The sequence below is a fragment of the Oncorhynchus nerka genome, linkage group LG22 (assembly GCF_034236695.1).
Source record: "Oncorhynchus nerka isolate Pitt River linkage group LG22, Oner_Uvic_2.0, whole genome shotgun sequence".
NCBI classification, from domain to species: Eukaryota; Metazoa; Chordata; class Actinopteri; order Salmoniformes; family Salmonidae; genus Oncorhynchus; species Oncorhynchus nerka.
Genome location: NC_088417.1, coordinates 72,279,184 through 72,305,380, shown reverse-complemented (window position 1 = coordinate 72,305,380; position 26,197 = coordinate 72,279,184). Strand labels below are relative to the sequence as shown.

At 41.9% G+C, this 26,197-nt stretch overlaps 2 protein-coding genes across 4 annotated transcripts; both read left to right on the top strand.

Annotated features, from left to right (window-relative positions):
• Positions 1-510: 510 nt before the first annotated feature.
• On the top strand, positions 511-16,407 carry LOC115104781 (olfactory receptor 4B1-like). Its single transcript, XM_029626123.1, is given in 4 exon segments — positions 511-616; positions 619-1,360; positions 9,094-9,160; positions 16,204-16,407. Coding segments are annotated over 4 exon segments (1,119 nt in total).
• On the top strand, positions 9,924-26,197 carry LOC115105639 (E3 ubiquitin-protein ligase RNF167-like). 3 transcript variants are annotated; one of them, XM_029627881.2, is made up of 10 exons: positions 9,924-10,368; positions 19,289-19,448; positions 19,597-19,677; positions 19,766-19,909; positions 20,071-20,158; positions 20,381-20,471; positions 20,898-21,003; positions 21,589-21,682; positions 21,921-22,001; positions 22,107-26,197. In XM_029627881.2, exons 2-10 carry the CDS (start codon positions 19,350-19,352, stop codon positions 22,532-22,534), a joined length of 1,212 nt encoding a protein of 403 aa, XP_029483741.2. In that variant the 5' UTR covers positions 9,924-10,368; positions 19,289-19,349; the 3' UTR covers positions 22,535-26,197. The 3 variants fall into 3 exon arrangements, with proteins under 3 accessions (XP_029483741.2, XP_029483740.2, XP_029483742.2); XM_029627880.2 differs by lacking the exon at positions 9,924-10,368 and adding an exon at positions 18,108-18,202; XM_029627882.2 differs by lacking the exon at positions 9,924-10,368 and adding an exon at positions 18,213-18,379.

Genomic DNA, 26,197 nt, shown 5'->3' with positions numbered 1-26,197 from the left:
GACCACATAACTGTGGTCTTGTTCTCATCAGGGTCAAACTCAATGTTCCCAACTTGGGGAGGTATACGAGTTATGAATGCAACAATGTTATGAACAACAAGTAGTTTACTTAAGGATTAATCAATTTCCTCTTTTCTCACAGTAGCAATTAATTATGTATATTTTTTTAAGAGAATGAATTAGCGGTGACTCGGGGAACCCTCCCTCTTGAAGAGGTAATAGAAATGCAAGCACACTCATCTGTCATCAAGCCAGTTTGCCACTGTGAAAGGCAAGTACAAAAGGTATAGAGGTATAAATGTAGTATTGAAATTCTGTGAAATGCAGTATGATTTTAATTAGTTTTGTATTGCTAATGAAGTTAATGAAATAACGTTATTTCAGGTCAACTAAAGTCATTATGGCAATCTACCGGTGATTTGTTTCATTTCTTTTAAACAATGCTATGATTGAAACATGCTAATCTTTTTTTTTTCAGCATCAAACATCAACATTGAAATTGAAGGAGATATGGACAACATATCATCGATAGTAATGTTCACATTTTCAGGGCTGGATGAATCTTGGACAAATAGATTAATAATATTTGTTTTTACCCTCCTGGGATTTATTTTGACAATTGCAATTTGACAATTGTTAACGGGCTGTATGGATCCACTGGTGTCTACCCTGCATTGTTGTATACACTGACAGGATCAAATAGGATCTCACTCAGTAACTGTGTTCTCCAGATATTTGTGATCATGACATATTCCTTATGTGAATTTACTCATTTAACTGTGATGGCTCTTGACAGGTACATGGCAATATGTAGACCTCTGCATTATCAAACTGTCATGACAAGAGTAACCGTCTGCAAGTTGCTCATTTTCATTTGGCTGTTTCCCTGTGGTACAACAGGAGTGTCCATTTCAATAATGCTCAGGTATCCTCTTTGTGGATCACACATAGACCGACTCTTTTGTCAAAACTGGGCATTGATAGAAAGACTTGCTTGCCAAGAGGACCTTGTTAAACATATTGTCAATGGGTCTTTCTTTGTGTGGTTTAATTTACTGGTAGCATTTCTTATTTTCTCATATGTCAAAATTATTGTTGCTTGTTGGCATTCCCCAAAAAATCAACACAAATTTATGTCTACTTGTTTGCCTCATTTAATAGCCCTTGTCAACTTTATTATTTTAACAATATTTGATGCTATGGACTCTCTGTTTGGATCCAGGGATGGTCCAAAGGTATTAGGAAAACTCATGTCGGTTGCTATTATTGTCATCCCTCCATTTATCAACCCCATTATATATGGTGTCAAACTAACTCCTATCAGGACCCAGATAAAAAAAACATTTTCAGCAGATACAGAGTTAAATACTTGTAGTGTTAAATTGATCATTAAACATGAATTGGTTATTGCTTATTAGTTCTATTCTTTGTTTTCTGTTTCTCCCTCACACCGTTAGTTAAGCTGTTAAAAACAATAGAATCAGAGCTAAAATAACACCGCCAAAAACCATGGATTGAAATGAGTAATGGAGTGAACTTAGTTGAGCTATTCTACCTCTAATCTGAAGTATTCTTGTAAAGAGTCAGCTTGTACAGCACTGCAAATGTAATAACATATTTAAATGGGCCATTCTGGATGCATATTTAGTAGGGGAATTTGTTTTATTCAATAATACATTTGGCTCTGTTTCCACTTACTGTGTAAAGGAACACAGGATCTATTTATCAGCCCATGTAAAAAGAAAACTGAGTTGATAAAAACAAAAGCTAGATGCCTCGACATGCTGGTTGCTAAGTGAACCTTTATTTAACTAGACAAGTCAGTTAAGAACAAATTCTTATTTACAATGACGGCCTACCCCGGCCAAACCCGGACGACTCAAACCCAAGAGAAAACCTCAAACCATAAGAACAGCTCAAGAAGCAGAACTAGTACAATGCGGCCCTAATAGTCCTACCTTCCATACAGGCATGTCTTTACAAACCTTAACTGTGTGATCCATCAGAAGGCAGCAAACATTTATGGAGGTTTACTGTAATGTGATAATGTTATGCATTATGCAAATTTCAGCGATGCAAAAAACTCACCTACAGTATGTAGAAGTTTGAATGTCTCTCACTGCCATTGAAAAATATGGCCTAAAAGGGCAGACAGCAGAGGTCAAAGAATTATGAGACTATATATGTTCTGCAAATATAGAATAAGTATATTTGATATAAACAACATACATTGGAGATACGTGTGATTTCAGGCTAACATTGCTGCCTCTCACAGAGAGAAAAACATTCCCTGGAAATTGTTAACATATGGACTAAAGCATTTTTTAGATCAGGTGAAAACAATTTTTGCTCTCAAGCTCCTGTCCTGTGATGCTACTGCATCATGAGTAGCCTACTCTTTGCAGGGAAGCAGTTTTACTAAATGTGATTAGGAACAGTATGTCTATTCAGACATCCACATAATTCCATCCTGAGCTTTTCTCACAGTGACCATAGCGTTCCTTATTAAAGTCACTCCTCCCTCAAGACCAACATACAAAACAGGCCACGACTAAAGTTCAGTTCTGTGTAGTTCAGTTCTGTGACGGAGTAGTAACATAATCCTCTTCAGCAGCTAGAATGTCTTGTCAACGTGTGCTCTTCCTGGTGCTCCTGGTTTTCCTATCACTTAATAGTAAGTCTGGATTCAATTTGTGTTTACATGCCTAATGACAATAGCACTTCTAAATTAAATGGTGATATGAATGCATTGGCATTCAATAGTTACATCTAAGTTGCATGTAATACAGTATATGCAATATGTTTTTCTTAAGTTTATTGTTTTATTGGTTCCATTTTGTACTCCTTTTGGTTCTAACTATAGTTGTGCAGAATGAGGCTGCCTCATTTCCCTTCTCTTGCCCCACCCTGAGTGGAGTCTGTCGAAAAGTTTGCCTGCCAACAGAGATGTTCTTTGGACCACTTGGCTGTGGAAAGGGATTCTTGTAAGTTTATATTTCAACAGTTCCACATCAAGTAAATGTACTACATAATGGGACACACTTTCCTTTGGAATATGTGGATTTACTAATCCATTATTTTATTTTCAGGTGCTGTGTTTCTCATTTCTTATGACAACTGAGTAGTTCCTAGATCAGTTCTGATCATTAACACATGGGACATATGTGAATAAAGACATCACCACCATCACAGTTTATGCTATTTTCTTCTTATGTCCCTCCACCTGATATTGGGATTCTGTGGACTGCCTTCCATGACTTAACTGTGTATCTAACTTCCTGTATATTTATTTGTTACACTTTTCCATTTGTAACACCTTCAACTGCAGGGGTTAATATAATCAAATTGGCAGTAAAGAAAAAACATATTTCATTGCAAGAATCATATAGTAGAAAAGCAGCTTAGATGAAGGGGGTGGTGGGTGGGATGATAAATACACTGGGAAAACAATGCAATAAATGTGTGTATTAGTGTTCTCCTGTGAGGAGTGGAGGTAAAACAAACTGTTATGTTACATTATGGTGGTATTATGTTATTCACCACTCTTGTTTGGAAGAATTTATCAAACTTAAAAGAGGGCAATCTTGTATTGCAACATCCATTTCTTGACTATTAATTTCATGATACAGCTCCTAGTGAAAGTCTATAAATCCCTTGCACAGGGGGGGCAAGTTTGGCTGCATCTAGCCCACAAATGCAATTGTATTTGTAACATGTGCCGAATACAACGTGTACATCTTACCGTGAAATGCTTACATACAATCCCTTAACCAACAATGCAGGCATAGAGTTAAGAAAATATTTACTAAATAGGGTAAAAGTTAAAAAAAATATATAATAATAAGTAAGACAAGAAAATTACATAACAATAACATGGCTATATACAGGACCAGGTTTATGCTCACTCTTTGGTGAGGTAGCCTTTCTGGGCTTTTGTTACTGCAATTTTTTTTTCTCAGTGTCTCTTGTACAATGTTCCTGCAGGATTTTTGCATTTTGCTCTTTGGTGCAATAAATAAATAAATAAAAACAATAAACTTAAAGACGTCCTCCAGAGATTATTGAACATTTCCTGTTAAGCGATATCCCAAGTATAAATACATCAGTGTACACACACTAAAGAGTAAAAACATATGTTTTGCACAAATTTGTGTTTTTTTAGACTGCAAACTTCAAGGAGTAGGGCATTCAAGGAGTTGGTCTGATGGTGCCCGCTGATGTCATCGGCCTCCCCTCATGCTTGAGGAGCAAACCTCCCCCCACTTGTGCCATAATGTCATGAGGCAACTGGACCACCTATTGAGATGTGCCTTTTATTAACTAAATCAGGTCATAAATTAGGTGAAAAAGAGACTGGAGTAGGACTTTAAACTCCTGGTGCCTCGAATCCCTTCTTCCACTCCACCAACACCTTCCAGTTGCCAGTGCCAGGTGTTTAAAGGTTGAAGCCCTAGGTCTCTTACTTACAGGTTTTCACGGCCCATTTAGGATTGAATCCCTATGTAGTTGATGGTAGCCTACAGCTGGTCTGGAGGCTGCTACAGCCTATTACATGTGTCCAGCGCTGGGGGGTGGTTCAAGTACCTAATGCAGAGGGGCTGTCCATTAGCCAGTTAGATAGCATTTAGGGTTCATGACCCTAAACCAGCGAGCTAATTCCCCACCCTTACACTTGCAACATTATTCACCTGTCTAAATTCTCCCAGTGGTTCTGATGTGCGTGAACTTGCAAGATAGTTTAGCCTTTACCTTTAGCGAGGCCTAGGCATAGGCTACAACATGACATTTTATCAAAATACTTGCCAGCAATGACCTCATATTCTACCTCAAGTCAACTCATGCATGGGCTGACCCTTGAATCAAATCAAATTGTATTTGTCACATGCGCCGAATACAACAGGTGTAGGTAGACCTTACAGTGAAATGCTTACTTACAAGCCTTTAACCAACAATGCAGTTTTAGAAAAAATGTGTAAATAAACTGAAGGTAAAAAAAATACAAAAATAATATTAATAATAATTAAGGAGCATCAATAAAATAACAGTAGGCAAGCTATTTACAGGGAGTACCGGTACAGAGTCAATGTGCGGGGACACAGGTTAGTCAAGGTAATTGAGGTAATATGTACATGTAGGTAGAGGTAAAGTGATTATGCAGGTAAAGTTATTTGATTAGCTGTTCATGAGTCTTATGGCTTGGGGGTAGAAGCTGTTAAGAAGTCTTTTGGACCTAGACTTGGCGTTCTGGTACCATTTGCCGTGCGGTAGCAGAGAGAACAGTCTATGACTTGGGTGGCTGGAGTCTTTGGCAATTATTTGGCCTTCCTCTGACACCGCCTGGTATAGAGGTCCTGGATGGCAGGAAGCTTGGCCCCAGTGATGTATTGGGCCGTACGCATTACCCTCTGTGGTGACTTGCGGTCGGAGGCAGAGCAGTTGCCATACCAGACGGTGATACAACCAGTCAGGATGCTCTCAATGGTGCAGCTGTAGAACTTTTGAGGATCTGGGGACCCATGCCAAAGCTTTTCAGTCTCCTGAGGGGGAATAGGCATTGTAGTGCTCTCTTCACGACTGTCCTTGTGTGTTTGGACCATGATACTTTGTTGGTGATGTGGACACCAAGGAACTTTAAGCTCTCAACCTGCTCCACTACAGCCCCGTCAATGCGAATGGGGGCGTGCTCAGTCCTCCTATTTCTGTAGTTCACAATCATCTCCTTTGTCTTGGTCAAGTTGAGGGAGAGGTTATTATCCTGGCACCACACTTCCAGGTCTCTGACCTCCTCCCTATAGGCTGTCTCATCGTTGCCAGTGATCAGGCCTACTACTGTTATGCCATCTGAAAAATGAATGATGGTGTTGAAGTTGTGTTTGGCCATGCAGTCATGGGTGAACAGGGAGTACAGGAGGGGACTGAGCACGCAACCCTGAGGGGCCCCTGGGTTGAGGATCAACGTGGCAGATGTGTTGTTACCTACCCTTACCACCTGGGGGCAGCCCGTCAGGAAGTCCAGGATCCAGTTGCGCAGGGAGGTGTTTAGTGCCAGGGTCCGTAGCTTAGTGATGAGCTTTGAGGGCACTATAGTGTTGAATGCTGAGCTGTAGTCAATTAATAGCATTCTCACATAGGTGTTCCTTTTGTCCAGGTGGGAAAGGGCAGCGTGGAGTGCAATAGAGATTGCATCATCTGTGGATAGGTTGGGGTGGTATGCAAATTGGAGTGGGTCTGGGGTTTCTAGGATAATGGGGTTGATGTGAGCCATGACCAGCCTTTCAAAGCACTTCACGGCGACAGACATGAGTGCTATGGGTCGGTAGTCATTTAGGCAGGTTGCCTTGGTGTTCTTGGGCACAGAGACTATGGTGGTCTGCTTGAAACATGTTGGTATTACAGACTCGGTCAGGGACTGGTTGAAAATGTCAGTGAGACACTTGCCAGTTGGTCGGTGCATGCTCGGAGAACACGTCCTGGTAATCCGTCTGGCTCTGTGGCCTTGTGAATGTTGACCTGTTTAAAGGTCTTACTCACATCGGCTATGGAGAGCATGATCACACAGTCGTCCGGAACAGCTGATGCCCTCATGCATGCTTCAGTGTTGGTTTGCCTCAAAGTGAGCATATAAGTTATTTAGCTCGTCTGGTAGGCTTGTGTCACTGGGCAGCTCGTGGCTGTGGTTCCCTTTGTAGTCTGTAATAGTTTGCAAGCCCTTAATAAAGATCTACAAAACATTTAAAGCATTCTACCTTCATTCTGGGCATGTTTAGATCAGTGGCGTAGGCAGTTGTCCGTTGATGGCAGGGCCAGCTAAAATGTAGGTGTGCCAAAATGTAGGCACTCAAATTATCATTCAATTATCATAAAAACATAGCCCACCCTAAACCATACTGTAATCGATTGCACACAACAAACCATCTAAAGTGATTTCACTATCCAGACCAAATAGTATTTTAGGCCTACATAAATCCATCACTCTTGCATTTAACATGCGACTCACACAGAACTAAACATAATAAACCCATAGGCCTATAGCTTAAATTAATAGACTATGAGACTAGAACATAATGCCCTGATATGACACTAATTATCACAGTAGACTTGGCAACCTCTCAGATCACTGTCTCAGAAACCATGAAATTGTAGGCTAGGTGGACACAAGTGTAACCATTAACATTAGGCAGGCCGAGAGAGTCATGTTGACTCAAAACAAATGTACTTTTTTAATTACTCTGCCATTTTTGTCCCCCTGTCCTTGTCCTTTCCTGATGATGGGTTCTGACTTCTAAACTTGAAATATTGTTAGACATCAGGTATCCATCCTATGGAAAGGAGAAGGGCCAAAGTCTGGTTGTTACACCAGAAGTTAATGGTTATCTGTAGGAGGAATGTATATGGTGGAGGTCAGGTCACATTAAGGGAGAAGGAACAGTTTATTACCCACGTCCCTTAACTTCCTGCCTAGCAATAAAGATGTAATGTTTAGAGGGAAGGAGTAGACTTGTGCTGGTGGTAACATGTCTTTGTCTGACCCATTGGGTAAATACACTTTGTTTGAGCTTTTCACAGTTGTCTGTGAGTTTTTACTCTGTTCATTTTAGAACCTAAACAACATGAGCCTAAATAAGTATATCTAACACACTGTTGTTGTTAGAATCTTAGTGCTGAACAATTAACATACATTTGGGATATTTTTCAGCAATTAACCAAAATATTAGCTATTGGCTATTCAATGACATCGGTACAATTATTTTAATTCAAATATTCTACCTAGTTTAGTGCTGAATATGTGGTAATTTACTACAATGACTATACTCAGAGAGTTATGTTTACTCTTTGCTATCCAAGGCAGCGGAGCCCACTGTAACGGCAGATCTCCTCTTCATCTGAAGAGGAGTAAGGATCGGACCAAGATGCAGCGTGGTAAGTGTTCATGACGATTTATTAAAAAACAAACTGAACACTGAAATACAAAACAATAAATGATGTGATGAAACGAAAACCGAAACAGTACCGTGTGGCGACAAACACTCACACGGAAACAAACACCCACCAACCAACAGTGAAACCCAGGCTACCTAAGTATGATTCTCAATCAGAGACAACTAACGACACCTGCCTCTGATTGAGAACCATACTAGGCTGAAACAGAAACCAAACATAGAAAAACAAACATAGACTGCCGACCTCAACTCGCGCCCTGACCATACTAAATAAAGACAAAACAAAGGAAATAAAGGTCAGAACGTGACACCCGCCCCCAGCGCACAATACAGAAGTCAAAATGGGGGCCTCTGTCAACTCAGCCGGGTGAGATGAGATGGACGTGACAATTCGATGTAACCATTTCACTCAAACTTTAGTAACCACTGCTCGTACAACAAACAGAGATCGAAATACAGACAAAATGCCACAAATCGTGAGATTCCTTTTTAGAGAACAGCACAATACACAACAAACCAATGGATAGGGGAGGAGACGAAACAACAGAGTATAACCAGGAGAGGAAACAGGTGGGGGGAAATACGTGCAGGTACAATACCAGACACAAACAACAAGCCAAATAGTCAACCTTTCTCTAAAGCATCTTGAACCATCAGAAGTCTCCCTCCTTAATCATGGTTTGTCTTTTGTTCCTACAGCATCTATTAATAATTTGAAAATCTCTGTAGACCTTCAGAAATTCAGAACTATCAGATTATCTGAGTTTTTTTTCCCTAGAAGTGAGGCTCAATCCACCCGTCCAGAGGTGGTATAATTTAAGTCCCTTCATCCCTCCCAAACATAGAAATCATTCAGTAGAAACATACTGCCGCCTTGTGGGAAGATGGGGTTAAGGTTTGGTGGGAAAATAATAAAAGAATGAAGAAACCCAGTTGAAGTCACGGGGTTGATGCTCACCAAATATCACTTCAAATGCTAATTCCTGCAGTGTAGCGGATGGCACCGAACCTAGCCAACCTGCACATCAAGTATGTTGAAAAAGTTCACATTCTAAAGAAGACGTTTTTTGAGTACCATTGTTTTTTTGAGTACATTTTTGTTCTGACCTTAACTCCCTGATGTCCTTTCACCAATTTGTAAATTCAATTGCAGGACTCCTGCGCTATGGGACATGATGAAGGAGGTCTGGACTTCCTGGACATACGCCTCACCAAATCAGGTACCTCCCTCTCATCTGCTCTATTCAGAAAGAGCACAAACAAATACAACTTCCTCCATGCTCAACGTTGTCACACCCGCCCTAAAGTCACCCTATAAGTCAACTACATAGGGTCAACCACATCTGCTCCAGTGAAAGCGCATTCGACAGAAGGATTAACTCTTAGAAAGATTCAGAGCAATTGGCTACAAAAATACATGGTTAAACCAAGCTGAAAATAAACTCACAGACGTTCCTAGAGCACAAGTACTGAGCAAGCCTAGAAGCCCTAGAGCTCCACCACAGATAGAACAATGAAACCGATATTTCACTGGATGTATAAATGTGAAGCATCCGGTTTGCGTTTCCACTGAGAGGAAGCCCAGTGGCCAGCAGTGAGTGAATAAGGAACGAGATAGATTTTGCCTGACATTCTGATAATTGAATCATCGGTGAAACATTTGATGTCAATATAGTTTTCTGTCTCCAAAACTACACTATGTTACGAACAGAGTGGACTAAGTAGACTTTACCCTTTGCCAAAGTTTTAAAACATTGTGTTGTTTAGAAGGAGAGCAAAGGCAAATTCAGTTATTGCACACGCGCACTTCAGAGTAGGTGTTCCCCAACAGAATCATGCTAATTTGTGCAATAACCTGCCAATAGGATCTCGCTAGCTCGTGCTTGGCTCAATCCACCTCCTTGCTTGTTCTGCCCACTATGGCTCATTTGTTCCCATTTGAAACGACAGGCTGTGGTGTATCTTGGTTTAGTTCTAAAAGTCTTTGGCCAATAAAGGCAAAAATGTGGTACTCGTGAGGAGGGATGGGAGAATCTGTGGCCAGGAACAACAAAAACCAGAAATCATAATGGATTACAATGCAACAGAAGGAGGGGTGTACAATTTATACAAGCTGGTGACTGGCTACAGCTGCAAAAGAAGAACCCTAAGCTGGCCACTTGTGATATTCTTCAACATCTTGGAGATCTCGGCGTACAACGCGTTTGTCATCTGGATGGCGTTGAACCCAGATTGGAACAGAGGGATGTTCCAGAGGAGATGGCTCTTTCTCTAAGAGCTGGGAAAGGCATTGGGAAGACCTCAAATCCAGAGGAGGCAACATATCCCAAGGACCACAGCTTCTGCAGCCATTGTGAGGAGGATTCAGAAGGAGGATGCTGGTGCCCCATCCGCCCAACCCACAGAACCAACAACTCCAATACCGGAAGTAAGTGTGAGTGATGTTGTTGCATGTGTGTGTGCCTGACTCTCTTACCTTGGCTTGCTGTAACTATGTGAGTGAGTGAGTGAGTGAGTGAGTGAGTGAGTGAGTGAGTGAGTGAGTGAGTGAGTGAGTGAGTGAGTGAGTGAGTGAGTGAGTGAGTGAGATGTTAGTAAAATTCCTGAACTAAGTGTTTTCATCATTATTGAATGCAGCAGGTAGCAACAAGAAGAAGCGCTGCGATGTGTGTGGACCCAAGATGGGAAGGAAGACACAGTACACATGCACCAAATGCAGAAAAATAGATTTGCAACACACACACAGTAAAACTGGGCCTGAGTGTCCAGCTTACTCCCTGGACCTTCCTTAGAGCCCTGCATGGGCATTAATTTGAATCCCTACCCATGCCCGCAACATTCTGTCCCTACCCTACCCAGGCCCCGATTGCGTCTGCCAAATTTAAAGGTAATGAACAGTCAAAATCATGTTTTTCATGAAATGTAATGATATTTTTTTATTTAACCTTTATTTAACTAGGCGAGTCAGTTAAGAACCAATCATTTTTTACAATGACAGCCTACCCCGGCCAAACCCTCCCCTAACCCAGACGGCGCTGCGCCAATTGTGCACAGCCCTATGGGACTTCAGATAACAGCTGGCTGTGATACAGCCTGGGATCAAACCAGGCTCTGTAGTGACGCGTCTAGCACTGCGATGCAGTGCCTTAGACCGCTGCACCACTCGTGAGACATATTTGGATGACAGCAGATCAAAGTATGATGCCTATCAGTTAAGAGCGTTGGGTCAGTAACCGAAATGTCGCTGGTTTGAATCTCCGAGCTGGCAAAGTGGAAAAAATCTGCTCCCTGGGTGCCAATGATGCCGGTTAAGGCAGCCCCCTGCACCTCTCTGATTCAGTTGAATACGGAAGACACATTTTGGTTGAATGCATTCAGATGTGCAACTGACTAGCTTTCCCTTTTCCAATGAAAAATGACTGTTGCTGATAAAGTTACTGGTCCCCTCCTGAATGTCAAACACTTGGATTGAGGAGGCGGGATTATTAAGGGGCTCACCTTAACTCTCATTTTATTACACCAATGGTAATATGATATTCTCTTACCTAATTTATATAATTACCAAATCAAATCAAACTTTGTCACATGCGCCGAATGCCTTACAGTGAAATGCTTACTTACAAGCCCTTAACCAACAAAGCAGTTCAACAAAAAGTTAAGAAAATATTTACCAAAGAAATTGAAGTAAAAAAAAATCAAAAAATGAACACAATACAATAACAATAACGAGGCTATATACATGGGGTACCAGTATCGAGTCAATGTGTGGGGGTACAGGTTAGTCAAGGTAATTTATACATGTAGGTAAGGGTAAAGTGACTGTAAATAATAAACAGCGAGTAACAGCAGTGTAAAAACAAATGGGGGGAGGGTCAATGTAAATAGTCTGGGTGGCCATTTTATTAATTGTTCAGCAGTCTTATCGCCTGGGGGTAGAAGATGTTAAGAAGTATTTTGGTCCTAGACTTGGCACTCCGGTACTGCTTGCTGTGAGGTAGCAGAGAGAATAGTCTATACGACTTGGGTGACTGGAGTCTTTGACAATTTTTGGGGGTTTCCTCTGACATACCTACATATGTATGTACGTATGTAGGTCCTGAATGGCAGGAAGCTTGGCCCCAGTTATGTACTGGGCCATACGCACTACCCTCTGTAGTGCCTTATGGTTAGATGCTGAGCAGTTGCCATACCAGGCAGTGATGCAACCGGTCAGGATGCTCTCGATGGTGCAGCTGTAGAACTTTTTGAGGATCTGGGGACCCATGCCAATTCTTTCAGTCTGAGGGGGAAAGGTTGTTGTCGTGCCCTCTTCACGACTGTCTTGGTATGTTTGGACCATGATAGTTTGTTGGTGATGTGGGAACCAAGGTACTTGAAACTCTCGACCCGCTCCACTACAGCCCAGTTGATGTTAATGGGGGCCTGTTCGACCTGCCTTTTTCTGTAGTCCCTTGATCAGCTCTTTTGCCTGGAGGTGACCGACCCTCTTGTACCTTTTAGTTCAGAGTTTCCCAAACTCGGTCATCTGTACCACAAGCAGTGCATGTTTAGTTGTTTTGTCCTAACACTACACAGCTAATTCCAATTATCAAAGCTTGATGATTAGTTGATTATTTGAATCAGCTGTGTAGAGCTAGGGCAAAAACAAAAAGGTTATAGAGTCCCGGGGACCAAGTTTAGGAAACCTTGCTTTAGTTTAAGCTGCTGCAGAAAAACAGTTAGTTCTGCGTTATCTACAGAAATGCAGTAATGGGTACTGGGTGACTGTTGAGTGCCATAAATTGTCTGTCCAATATCTAGTTCCGTAATGCCTGTAAATCTAAGTTGCTCCTAATGGGGGCTGCTTTCCCCATTGTAGATGTAACATGCACCTTAATTGGGGAGAACGGGCTTGTGGTAATGACTGAAGCGGATTAGTGAAATGGTCTCCCCTCAGCAATCTCTTGTGATGCACGTCCCCAAACCTTGCTGGCCGTTTTCTGCTTTGGGAACTGGTAGCTAATAACCCAGTTGTGGAGTTAATTTCATCCATAAGCTTAAAGGGCTCCTGATTTGGCCTCTTTTCGTCAATGCTCATTAAGAAACGCTAGCGACCATGACTGAAGGCAAACGAAGGTTGTCTTGGGGGTGTGGTTTGATGTGAGTTTTTCTTGGATGGGTCTTTGCCATTCAATCACAACCAGTGTTGCCATGCCCATGGTTTTACTGCAAATTGGGCTACTTTGAGAACTATGTTGTGGGTGAAAATGTATTGGTTATGGGTTTTGGGCTACTTCTAAATTGCTCCACGGCCACCATGGCATTTTCTTTTTTTTACATGTATTAATTTCACTGTGACCTGCTGCTGACTATCAGGCAGTGAGGCAGGCTGTTGCTGCGTAAGTAAATGTGGTAGGGAGGGAGCTTAATATACAATCATTGGTAGGGAGGGGGAGGACCAGAGGGGTGTGTGTGTTGAGAGAGCTCTGCAGCAGGCACGTGAGATGAGAGCAGTACGAGCGCACATCATGACAAGTGATCTGAGATTCAACAACGAACAGCACTAGCTAGCTACACAACTGGGCAGGCAGGCAGGGCCGAGAGTATAGGGCCTAGAAGCCTGGAGGTCTGTCATTCGTTACATACTTTAGTCTGAGACTGACATCATTGAAGTCGTTTCTGGTGACAAGAGGTACAAGGACTGTTGTACAAAACAAAGTCATCAGTGATTAGATCGCCTCTTACCAATCAGAGTATCAAAGCCTATGACAAATGTTCAAACTGCCGCTTTACTAATGTGTGTTCAGCCTCTGGCCCAACGGTTTCTGGACCAATCAGATGGCCCTGAATGTTTTCGCAAATGTCTGGGTAGCCAGGCAAGTGTGGAGGGCTGGCTTAGACCTACTACAGCTTGGGCTGGATGACTGGATGATTGACTCTGTCCCTCTGGAGGGGCATAGCAGGGTCGGTAGGACGGCCCCTTCCACCCTTCCCCTCTCCCCCCATCTACCTGGGGCATGGAGCTGGCTGGATGGAGTGGATGTGACATGCTGGTATAAATTAGGTAAATTGATTTTAGTTTACCTGCATTAAAGTCCCTGGCCACTAGGAGCACCGCTTCTGGATGAGCATTTTTCTTGTTTGCTTACGGCTTTATACAGCTTTTTGAGTGCGGTCTTAGTGCCAGCATCGGTTTGTGGTGGTAAATAGATGGCTACGAATAATATAGAGGAAAACTCTCTTGGTAGAGAGTGTGGGCTACAGCTTATCATGAGGCACTCTACCTCAGGCGAGCAATACCTAGAGACTTCTTTAATATTAGACATCGCGCACCAGCTGTTATTGACAAATAGAAACACAAACCCAGCCAGCTCTATATTATCCATGTCGTCGTTCAGCCACAACTTGGTGAAACATAAAATATTACAGTTTTAATGTCCCATTGGTAGGATAGTCTCGACCGTAGATCATTCAGTTTGTTTTCCAGTGATTGCATGTTGGTCAATAGAACGGATGGTATCAGTGGTTTAATCGCTCGCCTACGAATTCTCACAAGGCACCCCGACCTTCTCCCCCTGTATCCCCGTCCTTTCTTCACACGAATGATGGGGATTTGGGCCTGGTCTCAGGGAAGCAGTATATCCTTTGCGTCGGACTCATTAAAGAAAATATCTTCGTCCAGTTCGGGGTGAGAAATCGCTGTTCTGATGTCCAGAAGCTCTTTTCGGTCATAAGAGACGGTAGCAGTAACTTTATGTACAAAATAAGTTACAAACAATGCAAAAGAAACAAACAAAATAGCACAGTTGGTTAGGAGCCCATAGTGCTGAGCTAGTATTGTAACTTTAGCTAATGTTTCATCCCCTCTCGACTGAGGTGAATGAATACACTAGTGAGTAGATACCACAGCCAGGTCAGCTCTAGCCTCTAGTTATCTGTCAGATAGCGATATGAGGTGGTTATTATTACTATGTAACTGCAGCTGTTTGTATTAAAATGTTTTGTAGCTTTTGTTTTGTCACATTACAGAAGTAAATAAACTTGGCAAGCTTTCACCGTTGATGAACCGTTATAGAGAGAGCTGGCCAAAAGTTGGCTTAGCTATTATTTTTTGCCTCAATCAAACTAGACCTGAATGAAATTATGAAACCATCTGCCAAACGATTGAAGATTGACATTTTGATGTTTTTTCAGTGCAATGTGAGTTATATTAGCCAGTATGTCAATGTAACGTTATTGATCTGTCAGTTTACCTAGCTAAGTCCCTACTTTTCCCACTGACACAATAATAAACAGCTCTAAAGTGTTACAGGCTTCAGTGTCATGGTGCACAGTAGAGGTCTGCGTGGACCGATTTCTTCATCCCGCTTCTGTCCAAGTTGGCTTTCTGTCCGACTCCCATCTGCTACTGCAAGGACTGGTCCCAAACCCAACCGCAGTCCCACAATGTTAAGTTAGGCGTATGTGACGTTGCCAGCCATGGTCCCAGAAATGTTGCTCCCTATAGGCAATATCAAATGCACAAAATAACTTAATTAAGAAATAGGTTAAATTACCAGAGATTCTCACATGGCCCTTATATTGTATTACTAGGCTATATCAGTCAATATGCTAGATGTAGATTGAAAAGAGCAGAGTTGTAGAGATATGGGTGATCAATATTTAGGCCAATTTCTAGGCAACGTAGTGGGAGGACCCCCAGACCCCTGCAAGTTATGTCCCCCTCTGCAGATAGCACTGCTGGGTGATTTAAAAAGTCATAGTCAATCGATCAATAATATAATACTACTCTTCGCAAAAATGTTTATCTTTAATTTACAATATGTAGAAAGTATGAGAATAGAAAGGTTCAGAAATGTTGTGTAACATCACAGAACAGTTTAAAAAATATATGGCACATAGAAATCAAAACTGGATGTTGTTCAGAGATAGATGGGAGTGGTTAAGTGGAGCTGAAGGATGGGACTAAAAACAAACAAAAGACAACTATTGTAAAATATACTGTGTGAAGAGGCGACTCCGGGATGCTGGCCTTCTAGGCAGAGTTCTTCTGTCCAGTGTCTGTGTTCTTTTCTTCAACTTTTATTTTTATTGGCCAGTCTGAGATATATATATTTTTTCTTTGCAACTCTGCCTAAAAGGCCAGCATCCCTGAGTCGCCGCTTCACTGTTGATGTTGAGACTTGTGTTTTGCGGTTACTATTTAATGAAGCTGCCAGTTGAGGACTTGTGAGGTGTCTGTTTCTCAAACTAGACACTCTAATGTACTTGTCCTCTTGCTCAGATGTGCACTGGGGTCAATGCTCTGCCTGACCAGAAAGCAAAGACCACCATCAACGCCATCACAGGGGGTATGTACAGCAGGTTTGGCGCTGCAGAGTCCATTCACAGCGACCAAGGCAGAAACTTTGAGTCCTTTGTGTTTGCAACCATATGTGAACGGCTGGGTGTGCACAAGACCCGCACCACTCTGTTTACCAACATGTGATGGCCTCATGGAGCATTTCAACAAAACGCTGGCCATCATCTCTGCCAGATACCAGCGTGACTGGGACAAGCACCTGCCCATGGTCCTCATGGCATGCTGCACCGCTGTCCAAGACTCCACCTCCTACATGCCTGCCTTACTCATGCTGGGGAGAGAGATCCACACTCCTGCAGAGATGGCATTTGGGCCGACCCCCTGATAGCCCTTCTGTTCCACTGGTGCCAGAATAAGCCAGGAGACTCCAGGACTGTCTTGAGACAGCCCACACCTTCGTTAGGGAGAATCTGGGGAATTCAGATGTGAGGCAGAAAATAAACTACGTTGTGTACACCTGGGGAGGCACTTTGAGGCTGAGACGTGGTCTGGGTCTACAGCCCCCTGAGGAAGAAAGGCTGTTGCCCCAAGTTCGACAGGCATTGGGTGGGGTCCTGCAGCATCCTTGAGAGGATGGGGGAGGTGGTGTACCAGGTCCAGCTGCCTCCCAGGGGGAGAAAGGTGGCACTGCACCGGGACAGGTTATCCCCATACAGAGGGGCCTCTTCGCCCACGGACACCCGAGGGACCTTAACCCCCTGTGTCACTGATAGGTCCCCTGTGGCCCCATCCTTTTCCCCCTGTCCCTGCCCTCATCCCCTGTGCACAAGCGGGACAGCCCCATGCCACAGACTGCACTCCCTTTGCCACGAGTGGACACTCTGTCCCCATCACGCCTGTGCAGACAAAGTAGACCTCCGAATCTTTGTTTGTTCTCCCTGCTGGTCAGTTATGTGTAACTGTTTATGAGTTTCTGGTCATGTTTATTTGTTTCGCAGGGTCTAGCATTTAGTTAATTTTATTTTTGATTTATTTCCCCTTTATTTAACCAGGTAGGCCAGTTGAGAACAAGTTCTCATTTAGAACTGCGACCTGGCCAAGATAAAGCAAAGCAGTGTGACACAAACAACAGAGTTACACATGGGATAAACAAACGTACAGTCAATAACACAATAGAAAAATCTATATACAGTGTGTGCAAATGAAGTAAGATTAGGAAGAGCAGTTGGAGGCCACGGAAGGAGAGTTGTATGGCATTGAAGCTCGTCTGGAGGTTAGTTAACACGGTGTCCAAAGAAGGGCCAGAAGTATGCAGAATGGTGTCGTCTGCGTAGAGGTGGATCAGATAATCACCAGCAGCAAGAGCGACATCATTGATGTATACAGAGAAGAGAGTCGGCCCGAGAATTGAACCCTGTGGCACCCCCATAGAGACTGCCAGAGGTTCGGACAACAGGCCCTCCGATTTGACACACTGAACTCTATCTGAGAAGTAGTTGGTGAACCAGGCTAGGCAGTCATTTGAGAAACCAAGGCTGTTGAGTCTGCAGATAAGAATGTGGTGATTGATAGAGTCGAAAGACTTGGCCAGGTCGATGAAGACGGCTGCACAGTATGGTCTTTTATCGATGGCGGTTATGATATCTTTTAGGACCTTGAGCATGGCTGAGGTGCACCCATGACCAGCTCTGAAACCAGATTGCATAGCGGAGAAGGTACGGTGGGATTCGAAATGGTTGGTGATCTGTTTGTATCTGTGTAAACTTTAAAATACATGGTATAAATAACATTTTAAATTCTGTGAAAAACAGTTGTACTGCAATTGAGTGCAATATTCCCAACATGTAGTATGTCTTTGCTGGGGACTCTTATTTTGAAAACATAAAATCCGCGATCGTGGTACCGCCATAATATCCTGCTGCTAGGAGAACGGTAATAACTTTATCGCAGTGAAGAATTGGACCAAACAAGACACTGACTGGTAAAATGATCACACCATTTTCCCCAGATAGCTAGCTAGATAGATATGTTTACATTTCCATAATTGAGACTGTTCTGATTATCAGTATTGAGGAGCAGCCTGACATAAAATACTGTAACTTTCAGATCGCTAGTTACAATCTTAGAACATTAGCTAACGTTAGTTATCCGTGCCGTGGTAAATGAAATTCGTCTTTGTTGTTGTTAGCAGCACACCTAATGTTACCTAGCTAACGTCAGATTGTTCAGCCAATAGCGAAGTAAACTAGCTAGCTAACAGAGTTATTAAGGAAAATAATCGTTTTGTCCACCGGACCGAATGTGTTATTTTTGTCCCCAAGCTTTGATTCCAAAATGTTTAACGTCTTTTAGCTGTGTGTTAATTTAACGTTAGCTGGCTAGGTTGCTAGCTAGCTACGTATAAACTAGTTAGCTACTGTAGTTATCACTGACGAGTAACGTTAGCTAGCTACTGTACTGTATTTGTGTTTTGTATACAGGCACCAACATATCTAAACGTTGATCATAGAAACTATTAACGTTATACTGTGATTTTTCCCCCGTTTATTTGGACTGGTATTGGAATCATTTATTATAATGATATTAATCCCTTACGAAAAAAGATTGCAGTCAGAGAGCAGTGTAATTAAGCAATAAGGCCTGAGGGGGTGTGGTATATGGCTAATATACCACGGCTAAGAGCTGTTCTTAGGCACGACGTAACGCGGAGTGCCTGGACACAGCCCTTAGTCTTGTTATATATGCCATATATCACAAGCCCCCGAGGTGCCTTATTGCTATTATAAACTGGTTACTAACGTGATTAGAGCAGTAAAAATGTATGTTTTGTCATACCCATGGTATACTGTCTGATATACCACGGCTGTTGGCCAATCAGCATTCAGGGCTCGAACCATCCAGTTTATTACTGCAGTTAGAGTGCAGTATAATTGCTGCAAATACTACAATTGCTGCGTTCAAAATACCACAGTTGACTGCAGTTACTGCACATTTACTGCAGTTTCAAAACGACAGTATTTTTTTTGTAAGGGAATACTATAATCAAGGGATTATTTTCACTCCTCAGGCTGAGCTTCCCTGCTACCTTGCCGTACTCATCCCATTCTCCAAACAGACAGTGAGGCAGGATGCTGGGTCTGTGGTGCATGGATGCCCAACTGGGCCTTCTCACTCTGGTGCTGTGCTGCACACTGGCTCCCTTACCTGCGCACGCATACATCTATGCTGTGAGTCCTCATAATTGTAGAACTGTATGATCAAGTTTGTTGTGGATTTACAAGTGATGTTTGCCATTGCATTTGTCATAAAAAAATGCAGTTTACAGTCCCTGTGTGCTGGCATTGATTTTAAAACTTGTGTCTCTCTGTCTGGTAGCATTACAGCAATATGACTAACATGTTATTTGAGGACCTGTCTGCCTTGTTTGGATCATCACTACCCAAAGAGGGACTTATGGTGAGAGGAGGGGAGGGGATAACATTCCCTTTCATCCAATGGATAAATTGGCCAAAATGACCTCATTTTCTTTCTCTTTGTCTTTAAGGGTGTGTTAGTAGAGTCCCGTCCACTCAACGGCTGCACTCCGATAAAACCTCCACCACCACGGCCCACTTCTAGTGATTCCAACACTACCACTACTAAGTACATAGTCCTCATCCGACGCTATGACTGCAATTTTGATATCAAGGTTAGTGTGTGTCGCTATGCTGTTCGGTTGCTTGGGACATATGGTGTTTTTCCATTTGAATTCAACCTATTTATTTATTGCAACATATTCAGTGTATAACCACACTGCGTGTCGTGTTTACAATTATTATAGTGTGAATTATGATTTTGTATTTAATGCAGGTGCTGCATGCACAGCAAGCGGGATTCAGTGCAGCCATCGTTCACAACATGTACTCGGAGACTCTACTCAACATGAACTACAGCAATGGTGAGGATCCTGAAATCGTCTTCAACTTCCCTAAGCTGCCTTTTTCCATTTCTGACAGAATCAGTTCCGTTAGTTTACTTCCCCTTAACCAGGTTGACTGATTTGTGTTCTCACTTCTCAAAACCTCAAGTAGTCTTTAACCAGTATGATCCTCCCAGGAAGTAAATACTTTGGTAATGCTGAGTGACAGTGCTCCCCTTTTTGTTTGTTTTGTGTGTGTAGAAACCATTGCAGAGGAGATTGAGATCCCCTCAGTATTCACCAGCTACTACGCCTCCCAAATTCTCAGGACCTTCATCATTCCTGAACAAGGGTGATTTCCATTGATGTTCAATTATTTTTGTCAAGCGCAACTTCCATGACAACCTGTTCATGAGTGACATCACAGAGGTTCTTTCTAGCGTTATTCACAATGTTAGATGGGGGTACGACTTAACTATCTGCTGATGGTTGCTAATGTAACCATTCAACATGGGTGTGTATTGGCTCTTTGGTAATGGTCTTGCACCGTAATGAAGATGGGACCTTTATTGATTAGAGTTGCACTGAAATGTTGTCATATTCTTCATAACATCTTTGCACTCATCATGATGTCAGCCCCGCTGTGTGTCTGGTCCTATGTGGACGTCATCAGCATGTTGGTGATGGTATTGTCTGGCAGTGTTGTCCCTCTTAGTCATAGTCGCTTTTCTGAAAAATACCCCCATACAAAGCTGACGGTGCTGTATTTGGTATGCAGGGCCTATGTGATCCTCAAGCCGGAGTTTGCCTTTCCACTCTCGTATTATCTCATCCCCTTCACCGGAGTGGTGGGCATGATCGTCCTTGTGATGGTTGTCTTCCTGGTAAGTGCCCTTGGGGAACAGCCTCATTTTGTAATGAATGTGGAATAGATATTAAAAGCCCTGTGTAAAAGCCCATCCTTAGGTCTTGGTGTGGTCACTGGCTATGTCTGAAATCTGTCTTGCCTACTACTTACTAAAACAGCATGCTGTGTACTAATCGTACTACAAACTATTTAGAATGTATTGTTTAGTTAAATCAAATTCAGTGAGCAACACATATCAACATACTAGGCTCATCAATACTGGGAGTGCTTCATCTAGTGTGCAATTGCATTTATTCCCACCATTTGTTCATTCTGGTACAGTGCGTGACTAACTGATAATGTTGTCAAACACACGTGGCTCTTGGAAATGGATGCTTTTGTCAATAGGGTGCAGTGAATTCTACTAGATGAAAAGCCAGGATGTTGAAAAGCCAAAATGTGTAATGACACCCTGGCTTTTAAAGCATACTCATTTTTTGAAATTTCACATACTATAAAACTTTATATTTTAGCATCCCCAAATTGCCTACTGTTTAGAACTTAAGTATGGGTATCTGGACACAGCCTCTGTCTCTTCATTCCCTGTCTTGTCTTGGTTTAGATTGTGCGCTGTGTGCAGTACAGGAAAAAGATGAGGAAAAATAGGCTGACCAGGGAACAACTAAAGAGGATCCCCATTCACAAGTTCACTAAAGGTAACTAGGGGGAGTGTCCCACCACACATTAAAATGAGAATCAGTCACCAGTAAAACTGGTCAAACACATTCTGGAACAGCAGTACTCTATTTCTTCGCTAGAATGTTGAGAAACCCGAATAACAAAAATACAAATCTGATTGTCTGCTCCTGTTATCATTCTGCTCCTGTTGTCGTTACATTACAGTTAGCATTACAATGCATTTACACATACATGTGAATCTTATTCTTTTTCTAGGTGATGAATATGATGTTTGTGCTATTTGTCTGGATGAGTATGAAGAGGGAGACAAACTGCGAGTTTTGCCTTGCTCACACGGTAATTATAAATTATAATGTTTGTCCCTGTATAACTCGCAATTGTTTTTCTCACAGTTCCAAGGTCATGGTTGCAGTAACTGTTTTATTTCTGTCATCTCTTCAGCGTACCACAGCAAGTGTGTGGACCCCTGGCTTACAGGGACTAAGAAAACTTGCCCTGTGTGCAAACAACGTGTAACCCAGCCCAATCCGGAGTACTCTGAGTCCGAGTCTGAGGATGAGAGGGCACGTGGTGGAGACGAAGAGAGGGGGGAGGGCGAAGTTGACACTGAGCGCACCCCTCTCCTCCGCCCCTCCAACCCAGGCTTCCCCTCTGGCAGTCCAGGGGCCTATTCTGCCACTGTCACCACAGTAACCACCGCGCAGTGCCTAGCCTCTCCCCCTCACTGCGACTCGCCCATCCTGGAGTATAAGGGCTACTACTCCCCTCAGGAGGTGTCAGACTCTGATACTGAGGAGGGAGTGGTAGACTCCCACCCATCAGACGATGACACTGCCCAGCTCATTGGTAGGGGCACAGTGGGGGTCTGAGAGCCTGGAGGTAGATGAGATGAAATTACTTTCTGCTAGCTGAAAAGGTTGTCCCCCAGTGTGATTTTTATCACACGAAAAGATAAACTGGTTTATGGAGCTGTGGCTATGAAGTTGTCTCAGTCATAGACTTTCTAGAACACTATTGTCACTCAATGTTGCTAGCTCTAAGATGGTAATATAAAGCCAAGATTCTGCTATATTTTTAGCAGTCCTTTTTAAATCTGTCTTAAACATGAGACACACATTAAGTACAGTGAATCAGTTCAACATTTTGCTTTAAGTCTTTGCCAGTGCACTCTAACCCCCCACCCTCCTCCTAAACTTAATATTTTCACAAAATGATGTGACAGCCAGGTAGTCTCAATCTTAAAAGGTCATTTCTATATTTTTCAACTTAGTATTCTTCTTCACAAGCACCACCCCAACATCAACATGTGAAAATTGTGCGTTTCTATGTTCTGTAGTAAAACAAAATAGTTTCCAATGACATCATTGGTGTTTATTGTGTGATTTTAACCAATTATGAGTCGGCATTGCTTACTAATTGTCTACTAATTGGTTGATGATGACATTGGAAACACTTATCTTTTTTACTACAAAACATAGAAACGTACCATTTCCACATACTGCATGTTGATGTTGGGGTGGAGATTATAAATATAACGTTGAAACATTTGGACATTTCTCTTTAACTGTAGGTATTTGGTTGAAGAAATCCTGTCAATGCACTACTTGACAATTGACATACCCCAAATTCTTATTTTCAATGAGCATACCAGGTAAAATCAATGTAGCATGATTTTCTTTGGTAGTGATTGAATAGAGACTCAACTCATTCACCAGAAAGGAAACTGCAGTGCTGCTGTCTCACAAATAACATATCTTCCCCATGCTAGTAGTATACTGTAACCTGTATGCATTTCTGTAACTGGTTTCTTTCATGATATTGTCGGTAAGTGGGAGTTAAATTTACTCTATGGTGAGTTTCATTCACGGTTTTATGGAGTTTTTTTCCCTCTCTGATGGATCTGTTGGACAGTTAATTTGCCCTGGACCAGTAATCATGTGGCATGTCAAAGGAGAATATATATATTGTAAACCCCACTGTAATACGTTTTTATTGTCCAGCATCGTTTCTTTGAACTACTTTTACTCCTTTTAAAAGGTCAGAATTTGTCCAGTGTAATTTTATTTCAACCTCTTCTATAAAAAAAGTTCTTAATGATGTAATATTTTTTGGGTTTTCTCTCTGTTTATTTTTGGTATAGCTGGTCCTGTGATATGGTGTCCTACAGTGCCAGTCAAAAGTTTGTACACCTACTCATTCAAGGGTTTTTCTTTTATTTTTTACTATTTTCTACTATCTTCTACATTGTAGAACAATAGTGAAGACATACACTATGAAATAACACATATGGAATCGTGTAGTAACCAAGTGTTAAACAAATCAAAATAGATTTGAGATTCTTCAAAGTAGCCACCCTTTGCCTTGATGATAGCTTTGCACACTCTTGGCATTCTCTCAACCAGCTTCACCTGGAATGCTTGTCCAACAGTCTTGAAGGAGTTCCCATATATGCTGAGCACTTGTTGGATACTTTTCCTTCACTCTCCTGTCCAACTCATCCCAAACGATCTCAATTGGGTTGAGGTCGGTTGATTGTGGAGGCCAGATCATCTGATGCAGCATTCCATCACTCTCCTTGGTCAAATAGCCCTTACACAGCCTTGAGGTGTGTTGGGTCAATGTCCTGTTGAAAAACGAATGATAGTCCCAGTAAGAGCAAAACAGATGGAATGGTGTATCGCTGCAGAAGGCTGAGGTAGCCATGCTGGTTAAGTGTGCCTTGAATTCTAAAGTAATCACTGACAATGTCACCAGCAAAGCACCATCACACCACCACCTCCATGCTTCACGGTGGGAACCACACATCTGTTCACCTACTCTGCGTCTCACAAAGACACGGCGGTTAGAATCAAAAATCTCAAATTTGGACTCATCAGACCAAAGGACAGATTTCCACTGGACTAATGTCCATTACTCGTGTTTCTTGGCCCAAGCAAGTCTCTTATTTCTATTGGTGGCCATTAGTGGTTTCTTTGCAGCAATTTTACCATGAAGGCCTGATTCATGCCTTCTCCTCTGAACAGTTGAGGTTGAGATGTGTCTGTTGCTTGAACTCTGAAGCATTTATTGGGGCTGCAATTTCTGAAGCTGGTAACTAATTAACTAATTCTCTGCAGCAGAGGTAACTCCGGGTCTTGCATTCCTGTGGCGGTCCTCATGAGAGCCAGTTTCATCATAGCGCTTGATGGTTTTTGCAACTCCACTTGAAGAAACTTGAAAAGCTCTTGAAATTTTCCGTATTGACTGATATTCATGTCTTAAATTAATTATGGACTGTCATTTCTCTTTGCTTATTTAAGCTGTTCTTGCCAAAATATGGACTTGGTCCTTTACCAAATAGGGCTATCTTCTGTATACCCAGTCTTACCTTGTCACAACAGAACTGATTGGCTCAAACGCATTAGGAAGGAAAGAAATTCCACAAATTAACTTTTAAGAAGGCACACCTGTTAATTCAAATGCATTCTAGGTGACTACCTCATAAAGCTGGTTGAGAGAAAGCCAAGAGTGTTCAAAGCTGTCGTCAAGGTAAATATAAAATATATTTTGATTTGTTTAACACTTTTTTTGGTTACTACATGATTCCATATGTGTTATTTCATAGTTTTGATGTCTTCACTACTATTCTACAATGTAGAAAGTTGTACAAATTAAGAAAACCCCTTCAATGAGTAGGTGTTCTAAAACTTTGGACCGGTAGTATATGTATATATATATATATATATATGTAGTTACACTTATAATATGTATGTAGTTACACTTATAATATGTATATATAATATGGTCTCCTTAAAAGAGATTCCGTCTGCTTTCTGAAGAAGTTGAACAAACTCAGGAATAGGAACACGTTCACTCCTTATAAAATTGACATATCAGAATTCTTGGTTAAACTCTCCTTACATCATCCTTTGTCTACCTGTAGAAGTACATATTATTGTTAGGAGGATAGTGTGTATTTTAAGGGACTATTACCATGCATTGTATATAACATTATAGGATCATATGCACATGCATCAAACTACACTCCCTGAAAAGAGCAGGAGAAGAGGGATACCAGTACTTCAAGTATTTTATATATTTATGGGTTGTCTCCATCACAGCTATGAATCTATTGCTTTCTGTATGCCTTTTATTGATTGTCTCTATACATTGCCTTCCTAGGAATACCAGAATACACAACTATTTGTTGACAAATTATATTGTGAACTGTCCTCCCATGTGACATGATGTATATTTGAAATCACTTGTGTTGGATGAAGGTATTTTGTCAAAATGTACATTTAAGCACATAATCAAAACAATATTCACAGTAGTAATCATGGATAAAAGCTTCTGTGGTGCTCATGCCAAGTATAGGGACCAAGTTTGAAGTTATATTTAACTATGTATGTCTTCTTCATTCATTTATTTTGTCATTGTTGGTTAATCTTTGATTTCTGCTTTTCCATAACCACCTTCCTCACTTTGCTGAACATTTCTGGAGTCTTGTGACATTTGAAGGTGGTGCCATAAAACTAAATTTACACACACAA

Bases quoted from the DNA above. Each gene is read 5' to 3' on its own strand.
- LOC115105639 (XM_029627881.2), top strand. From the start codon at position 19,350: ATGCTGGGTCTGTGGTGCATGGATGCCCAACTGGGCCTTCTCACTCTG. The intron at 19,449-19,596 runs GTGAGTCCTCAT...TCTGTCTGGTAG, and splicing joins CGCACGCATACATCTATGCT to CATTACAGCAATATGACTAA. The intron at 19,678-19,765 runs GTGAGAGGAGGG...TTTGTCTTTAAG, and splicing joins TACCCAAAGAGGGACTTATG to GGTGTGTTAGTAGAGTCCCG.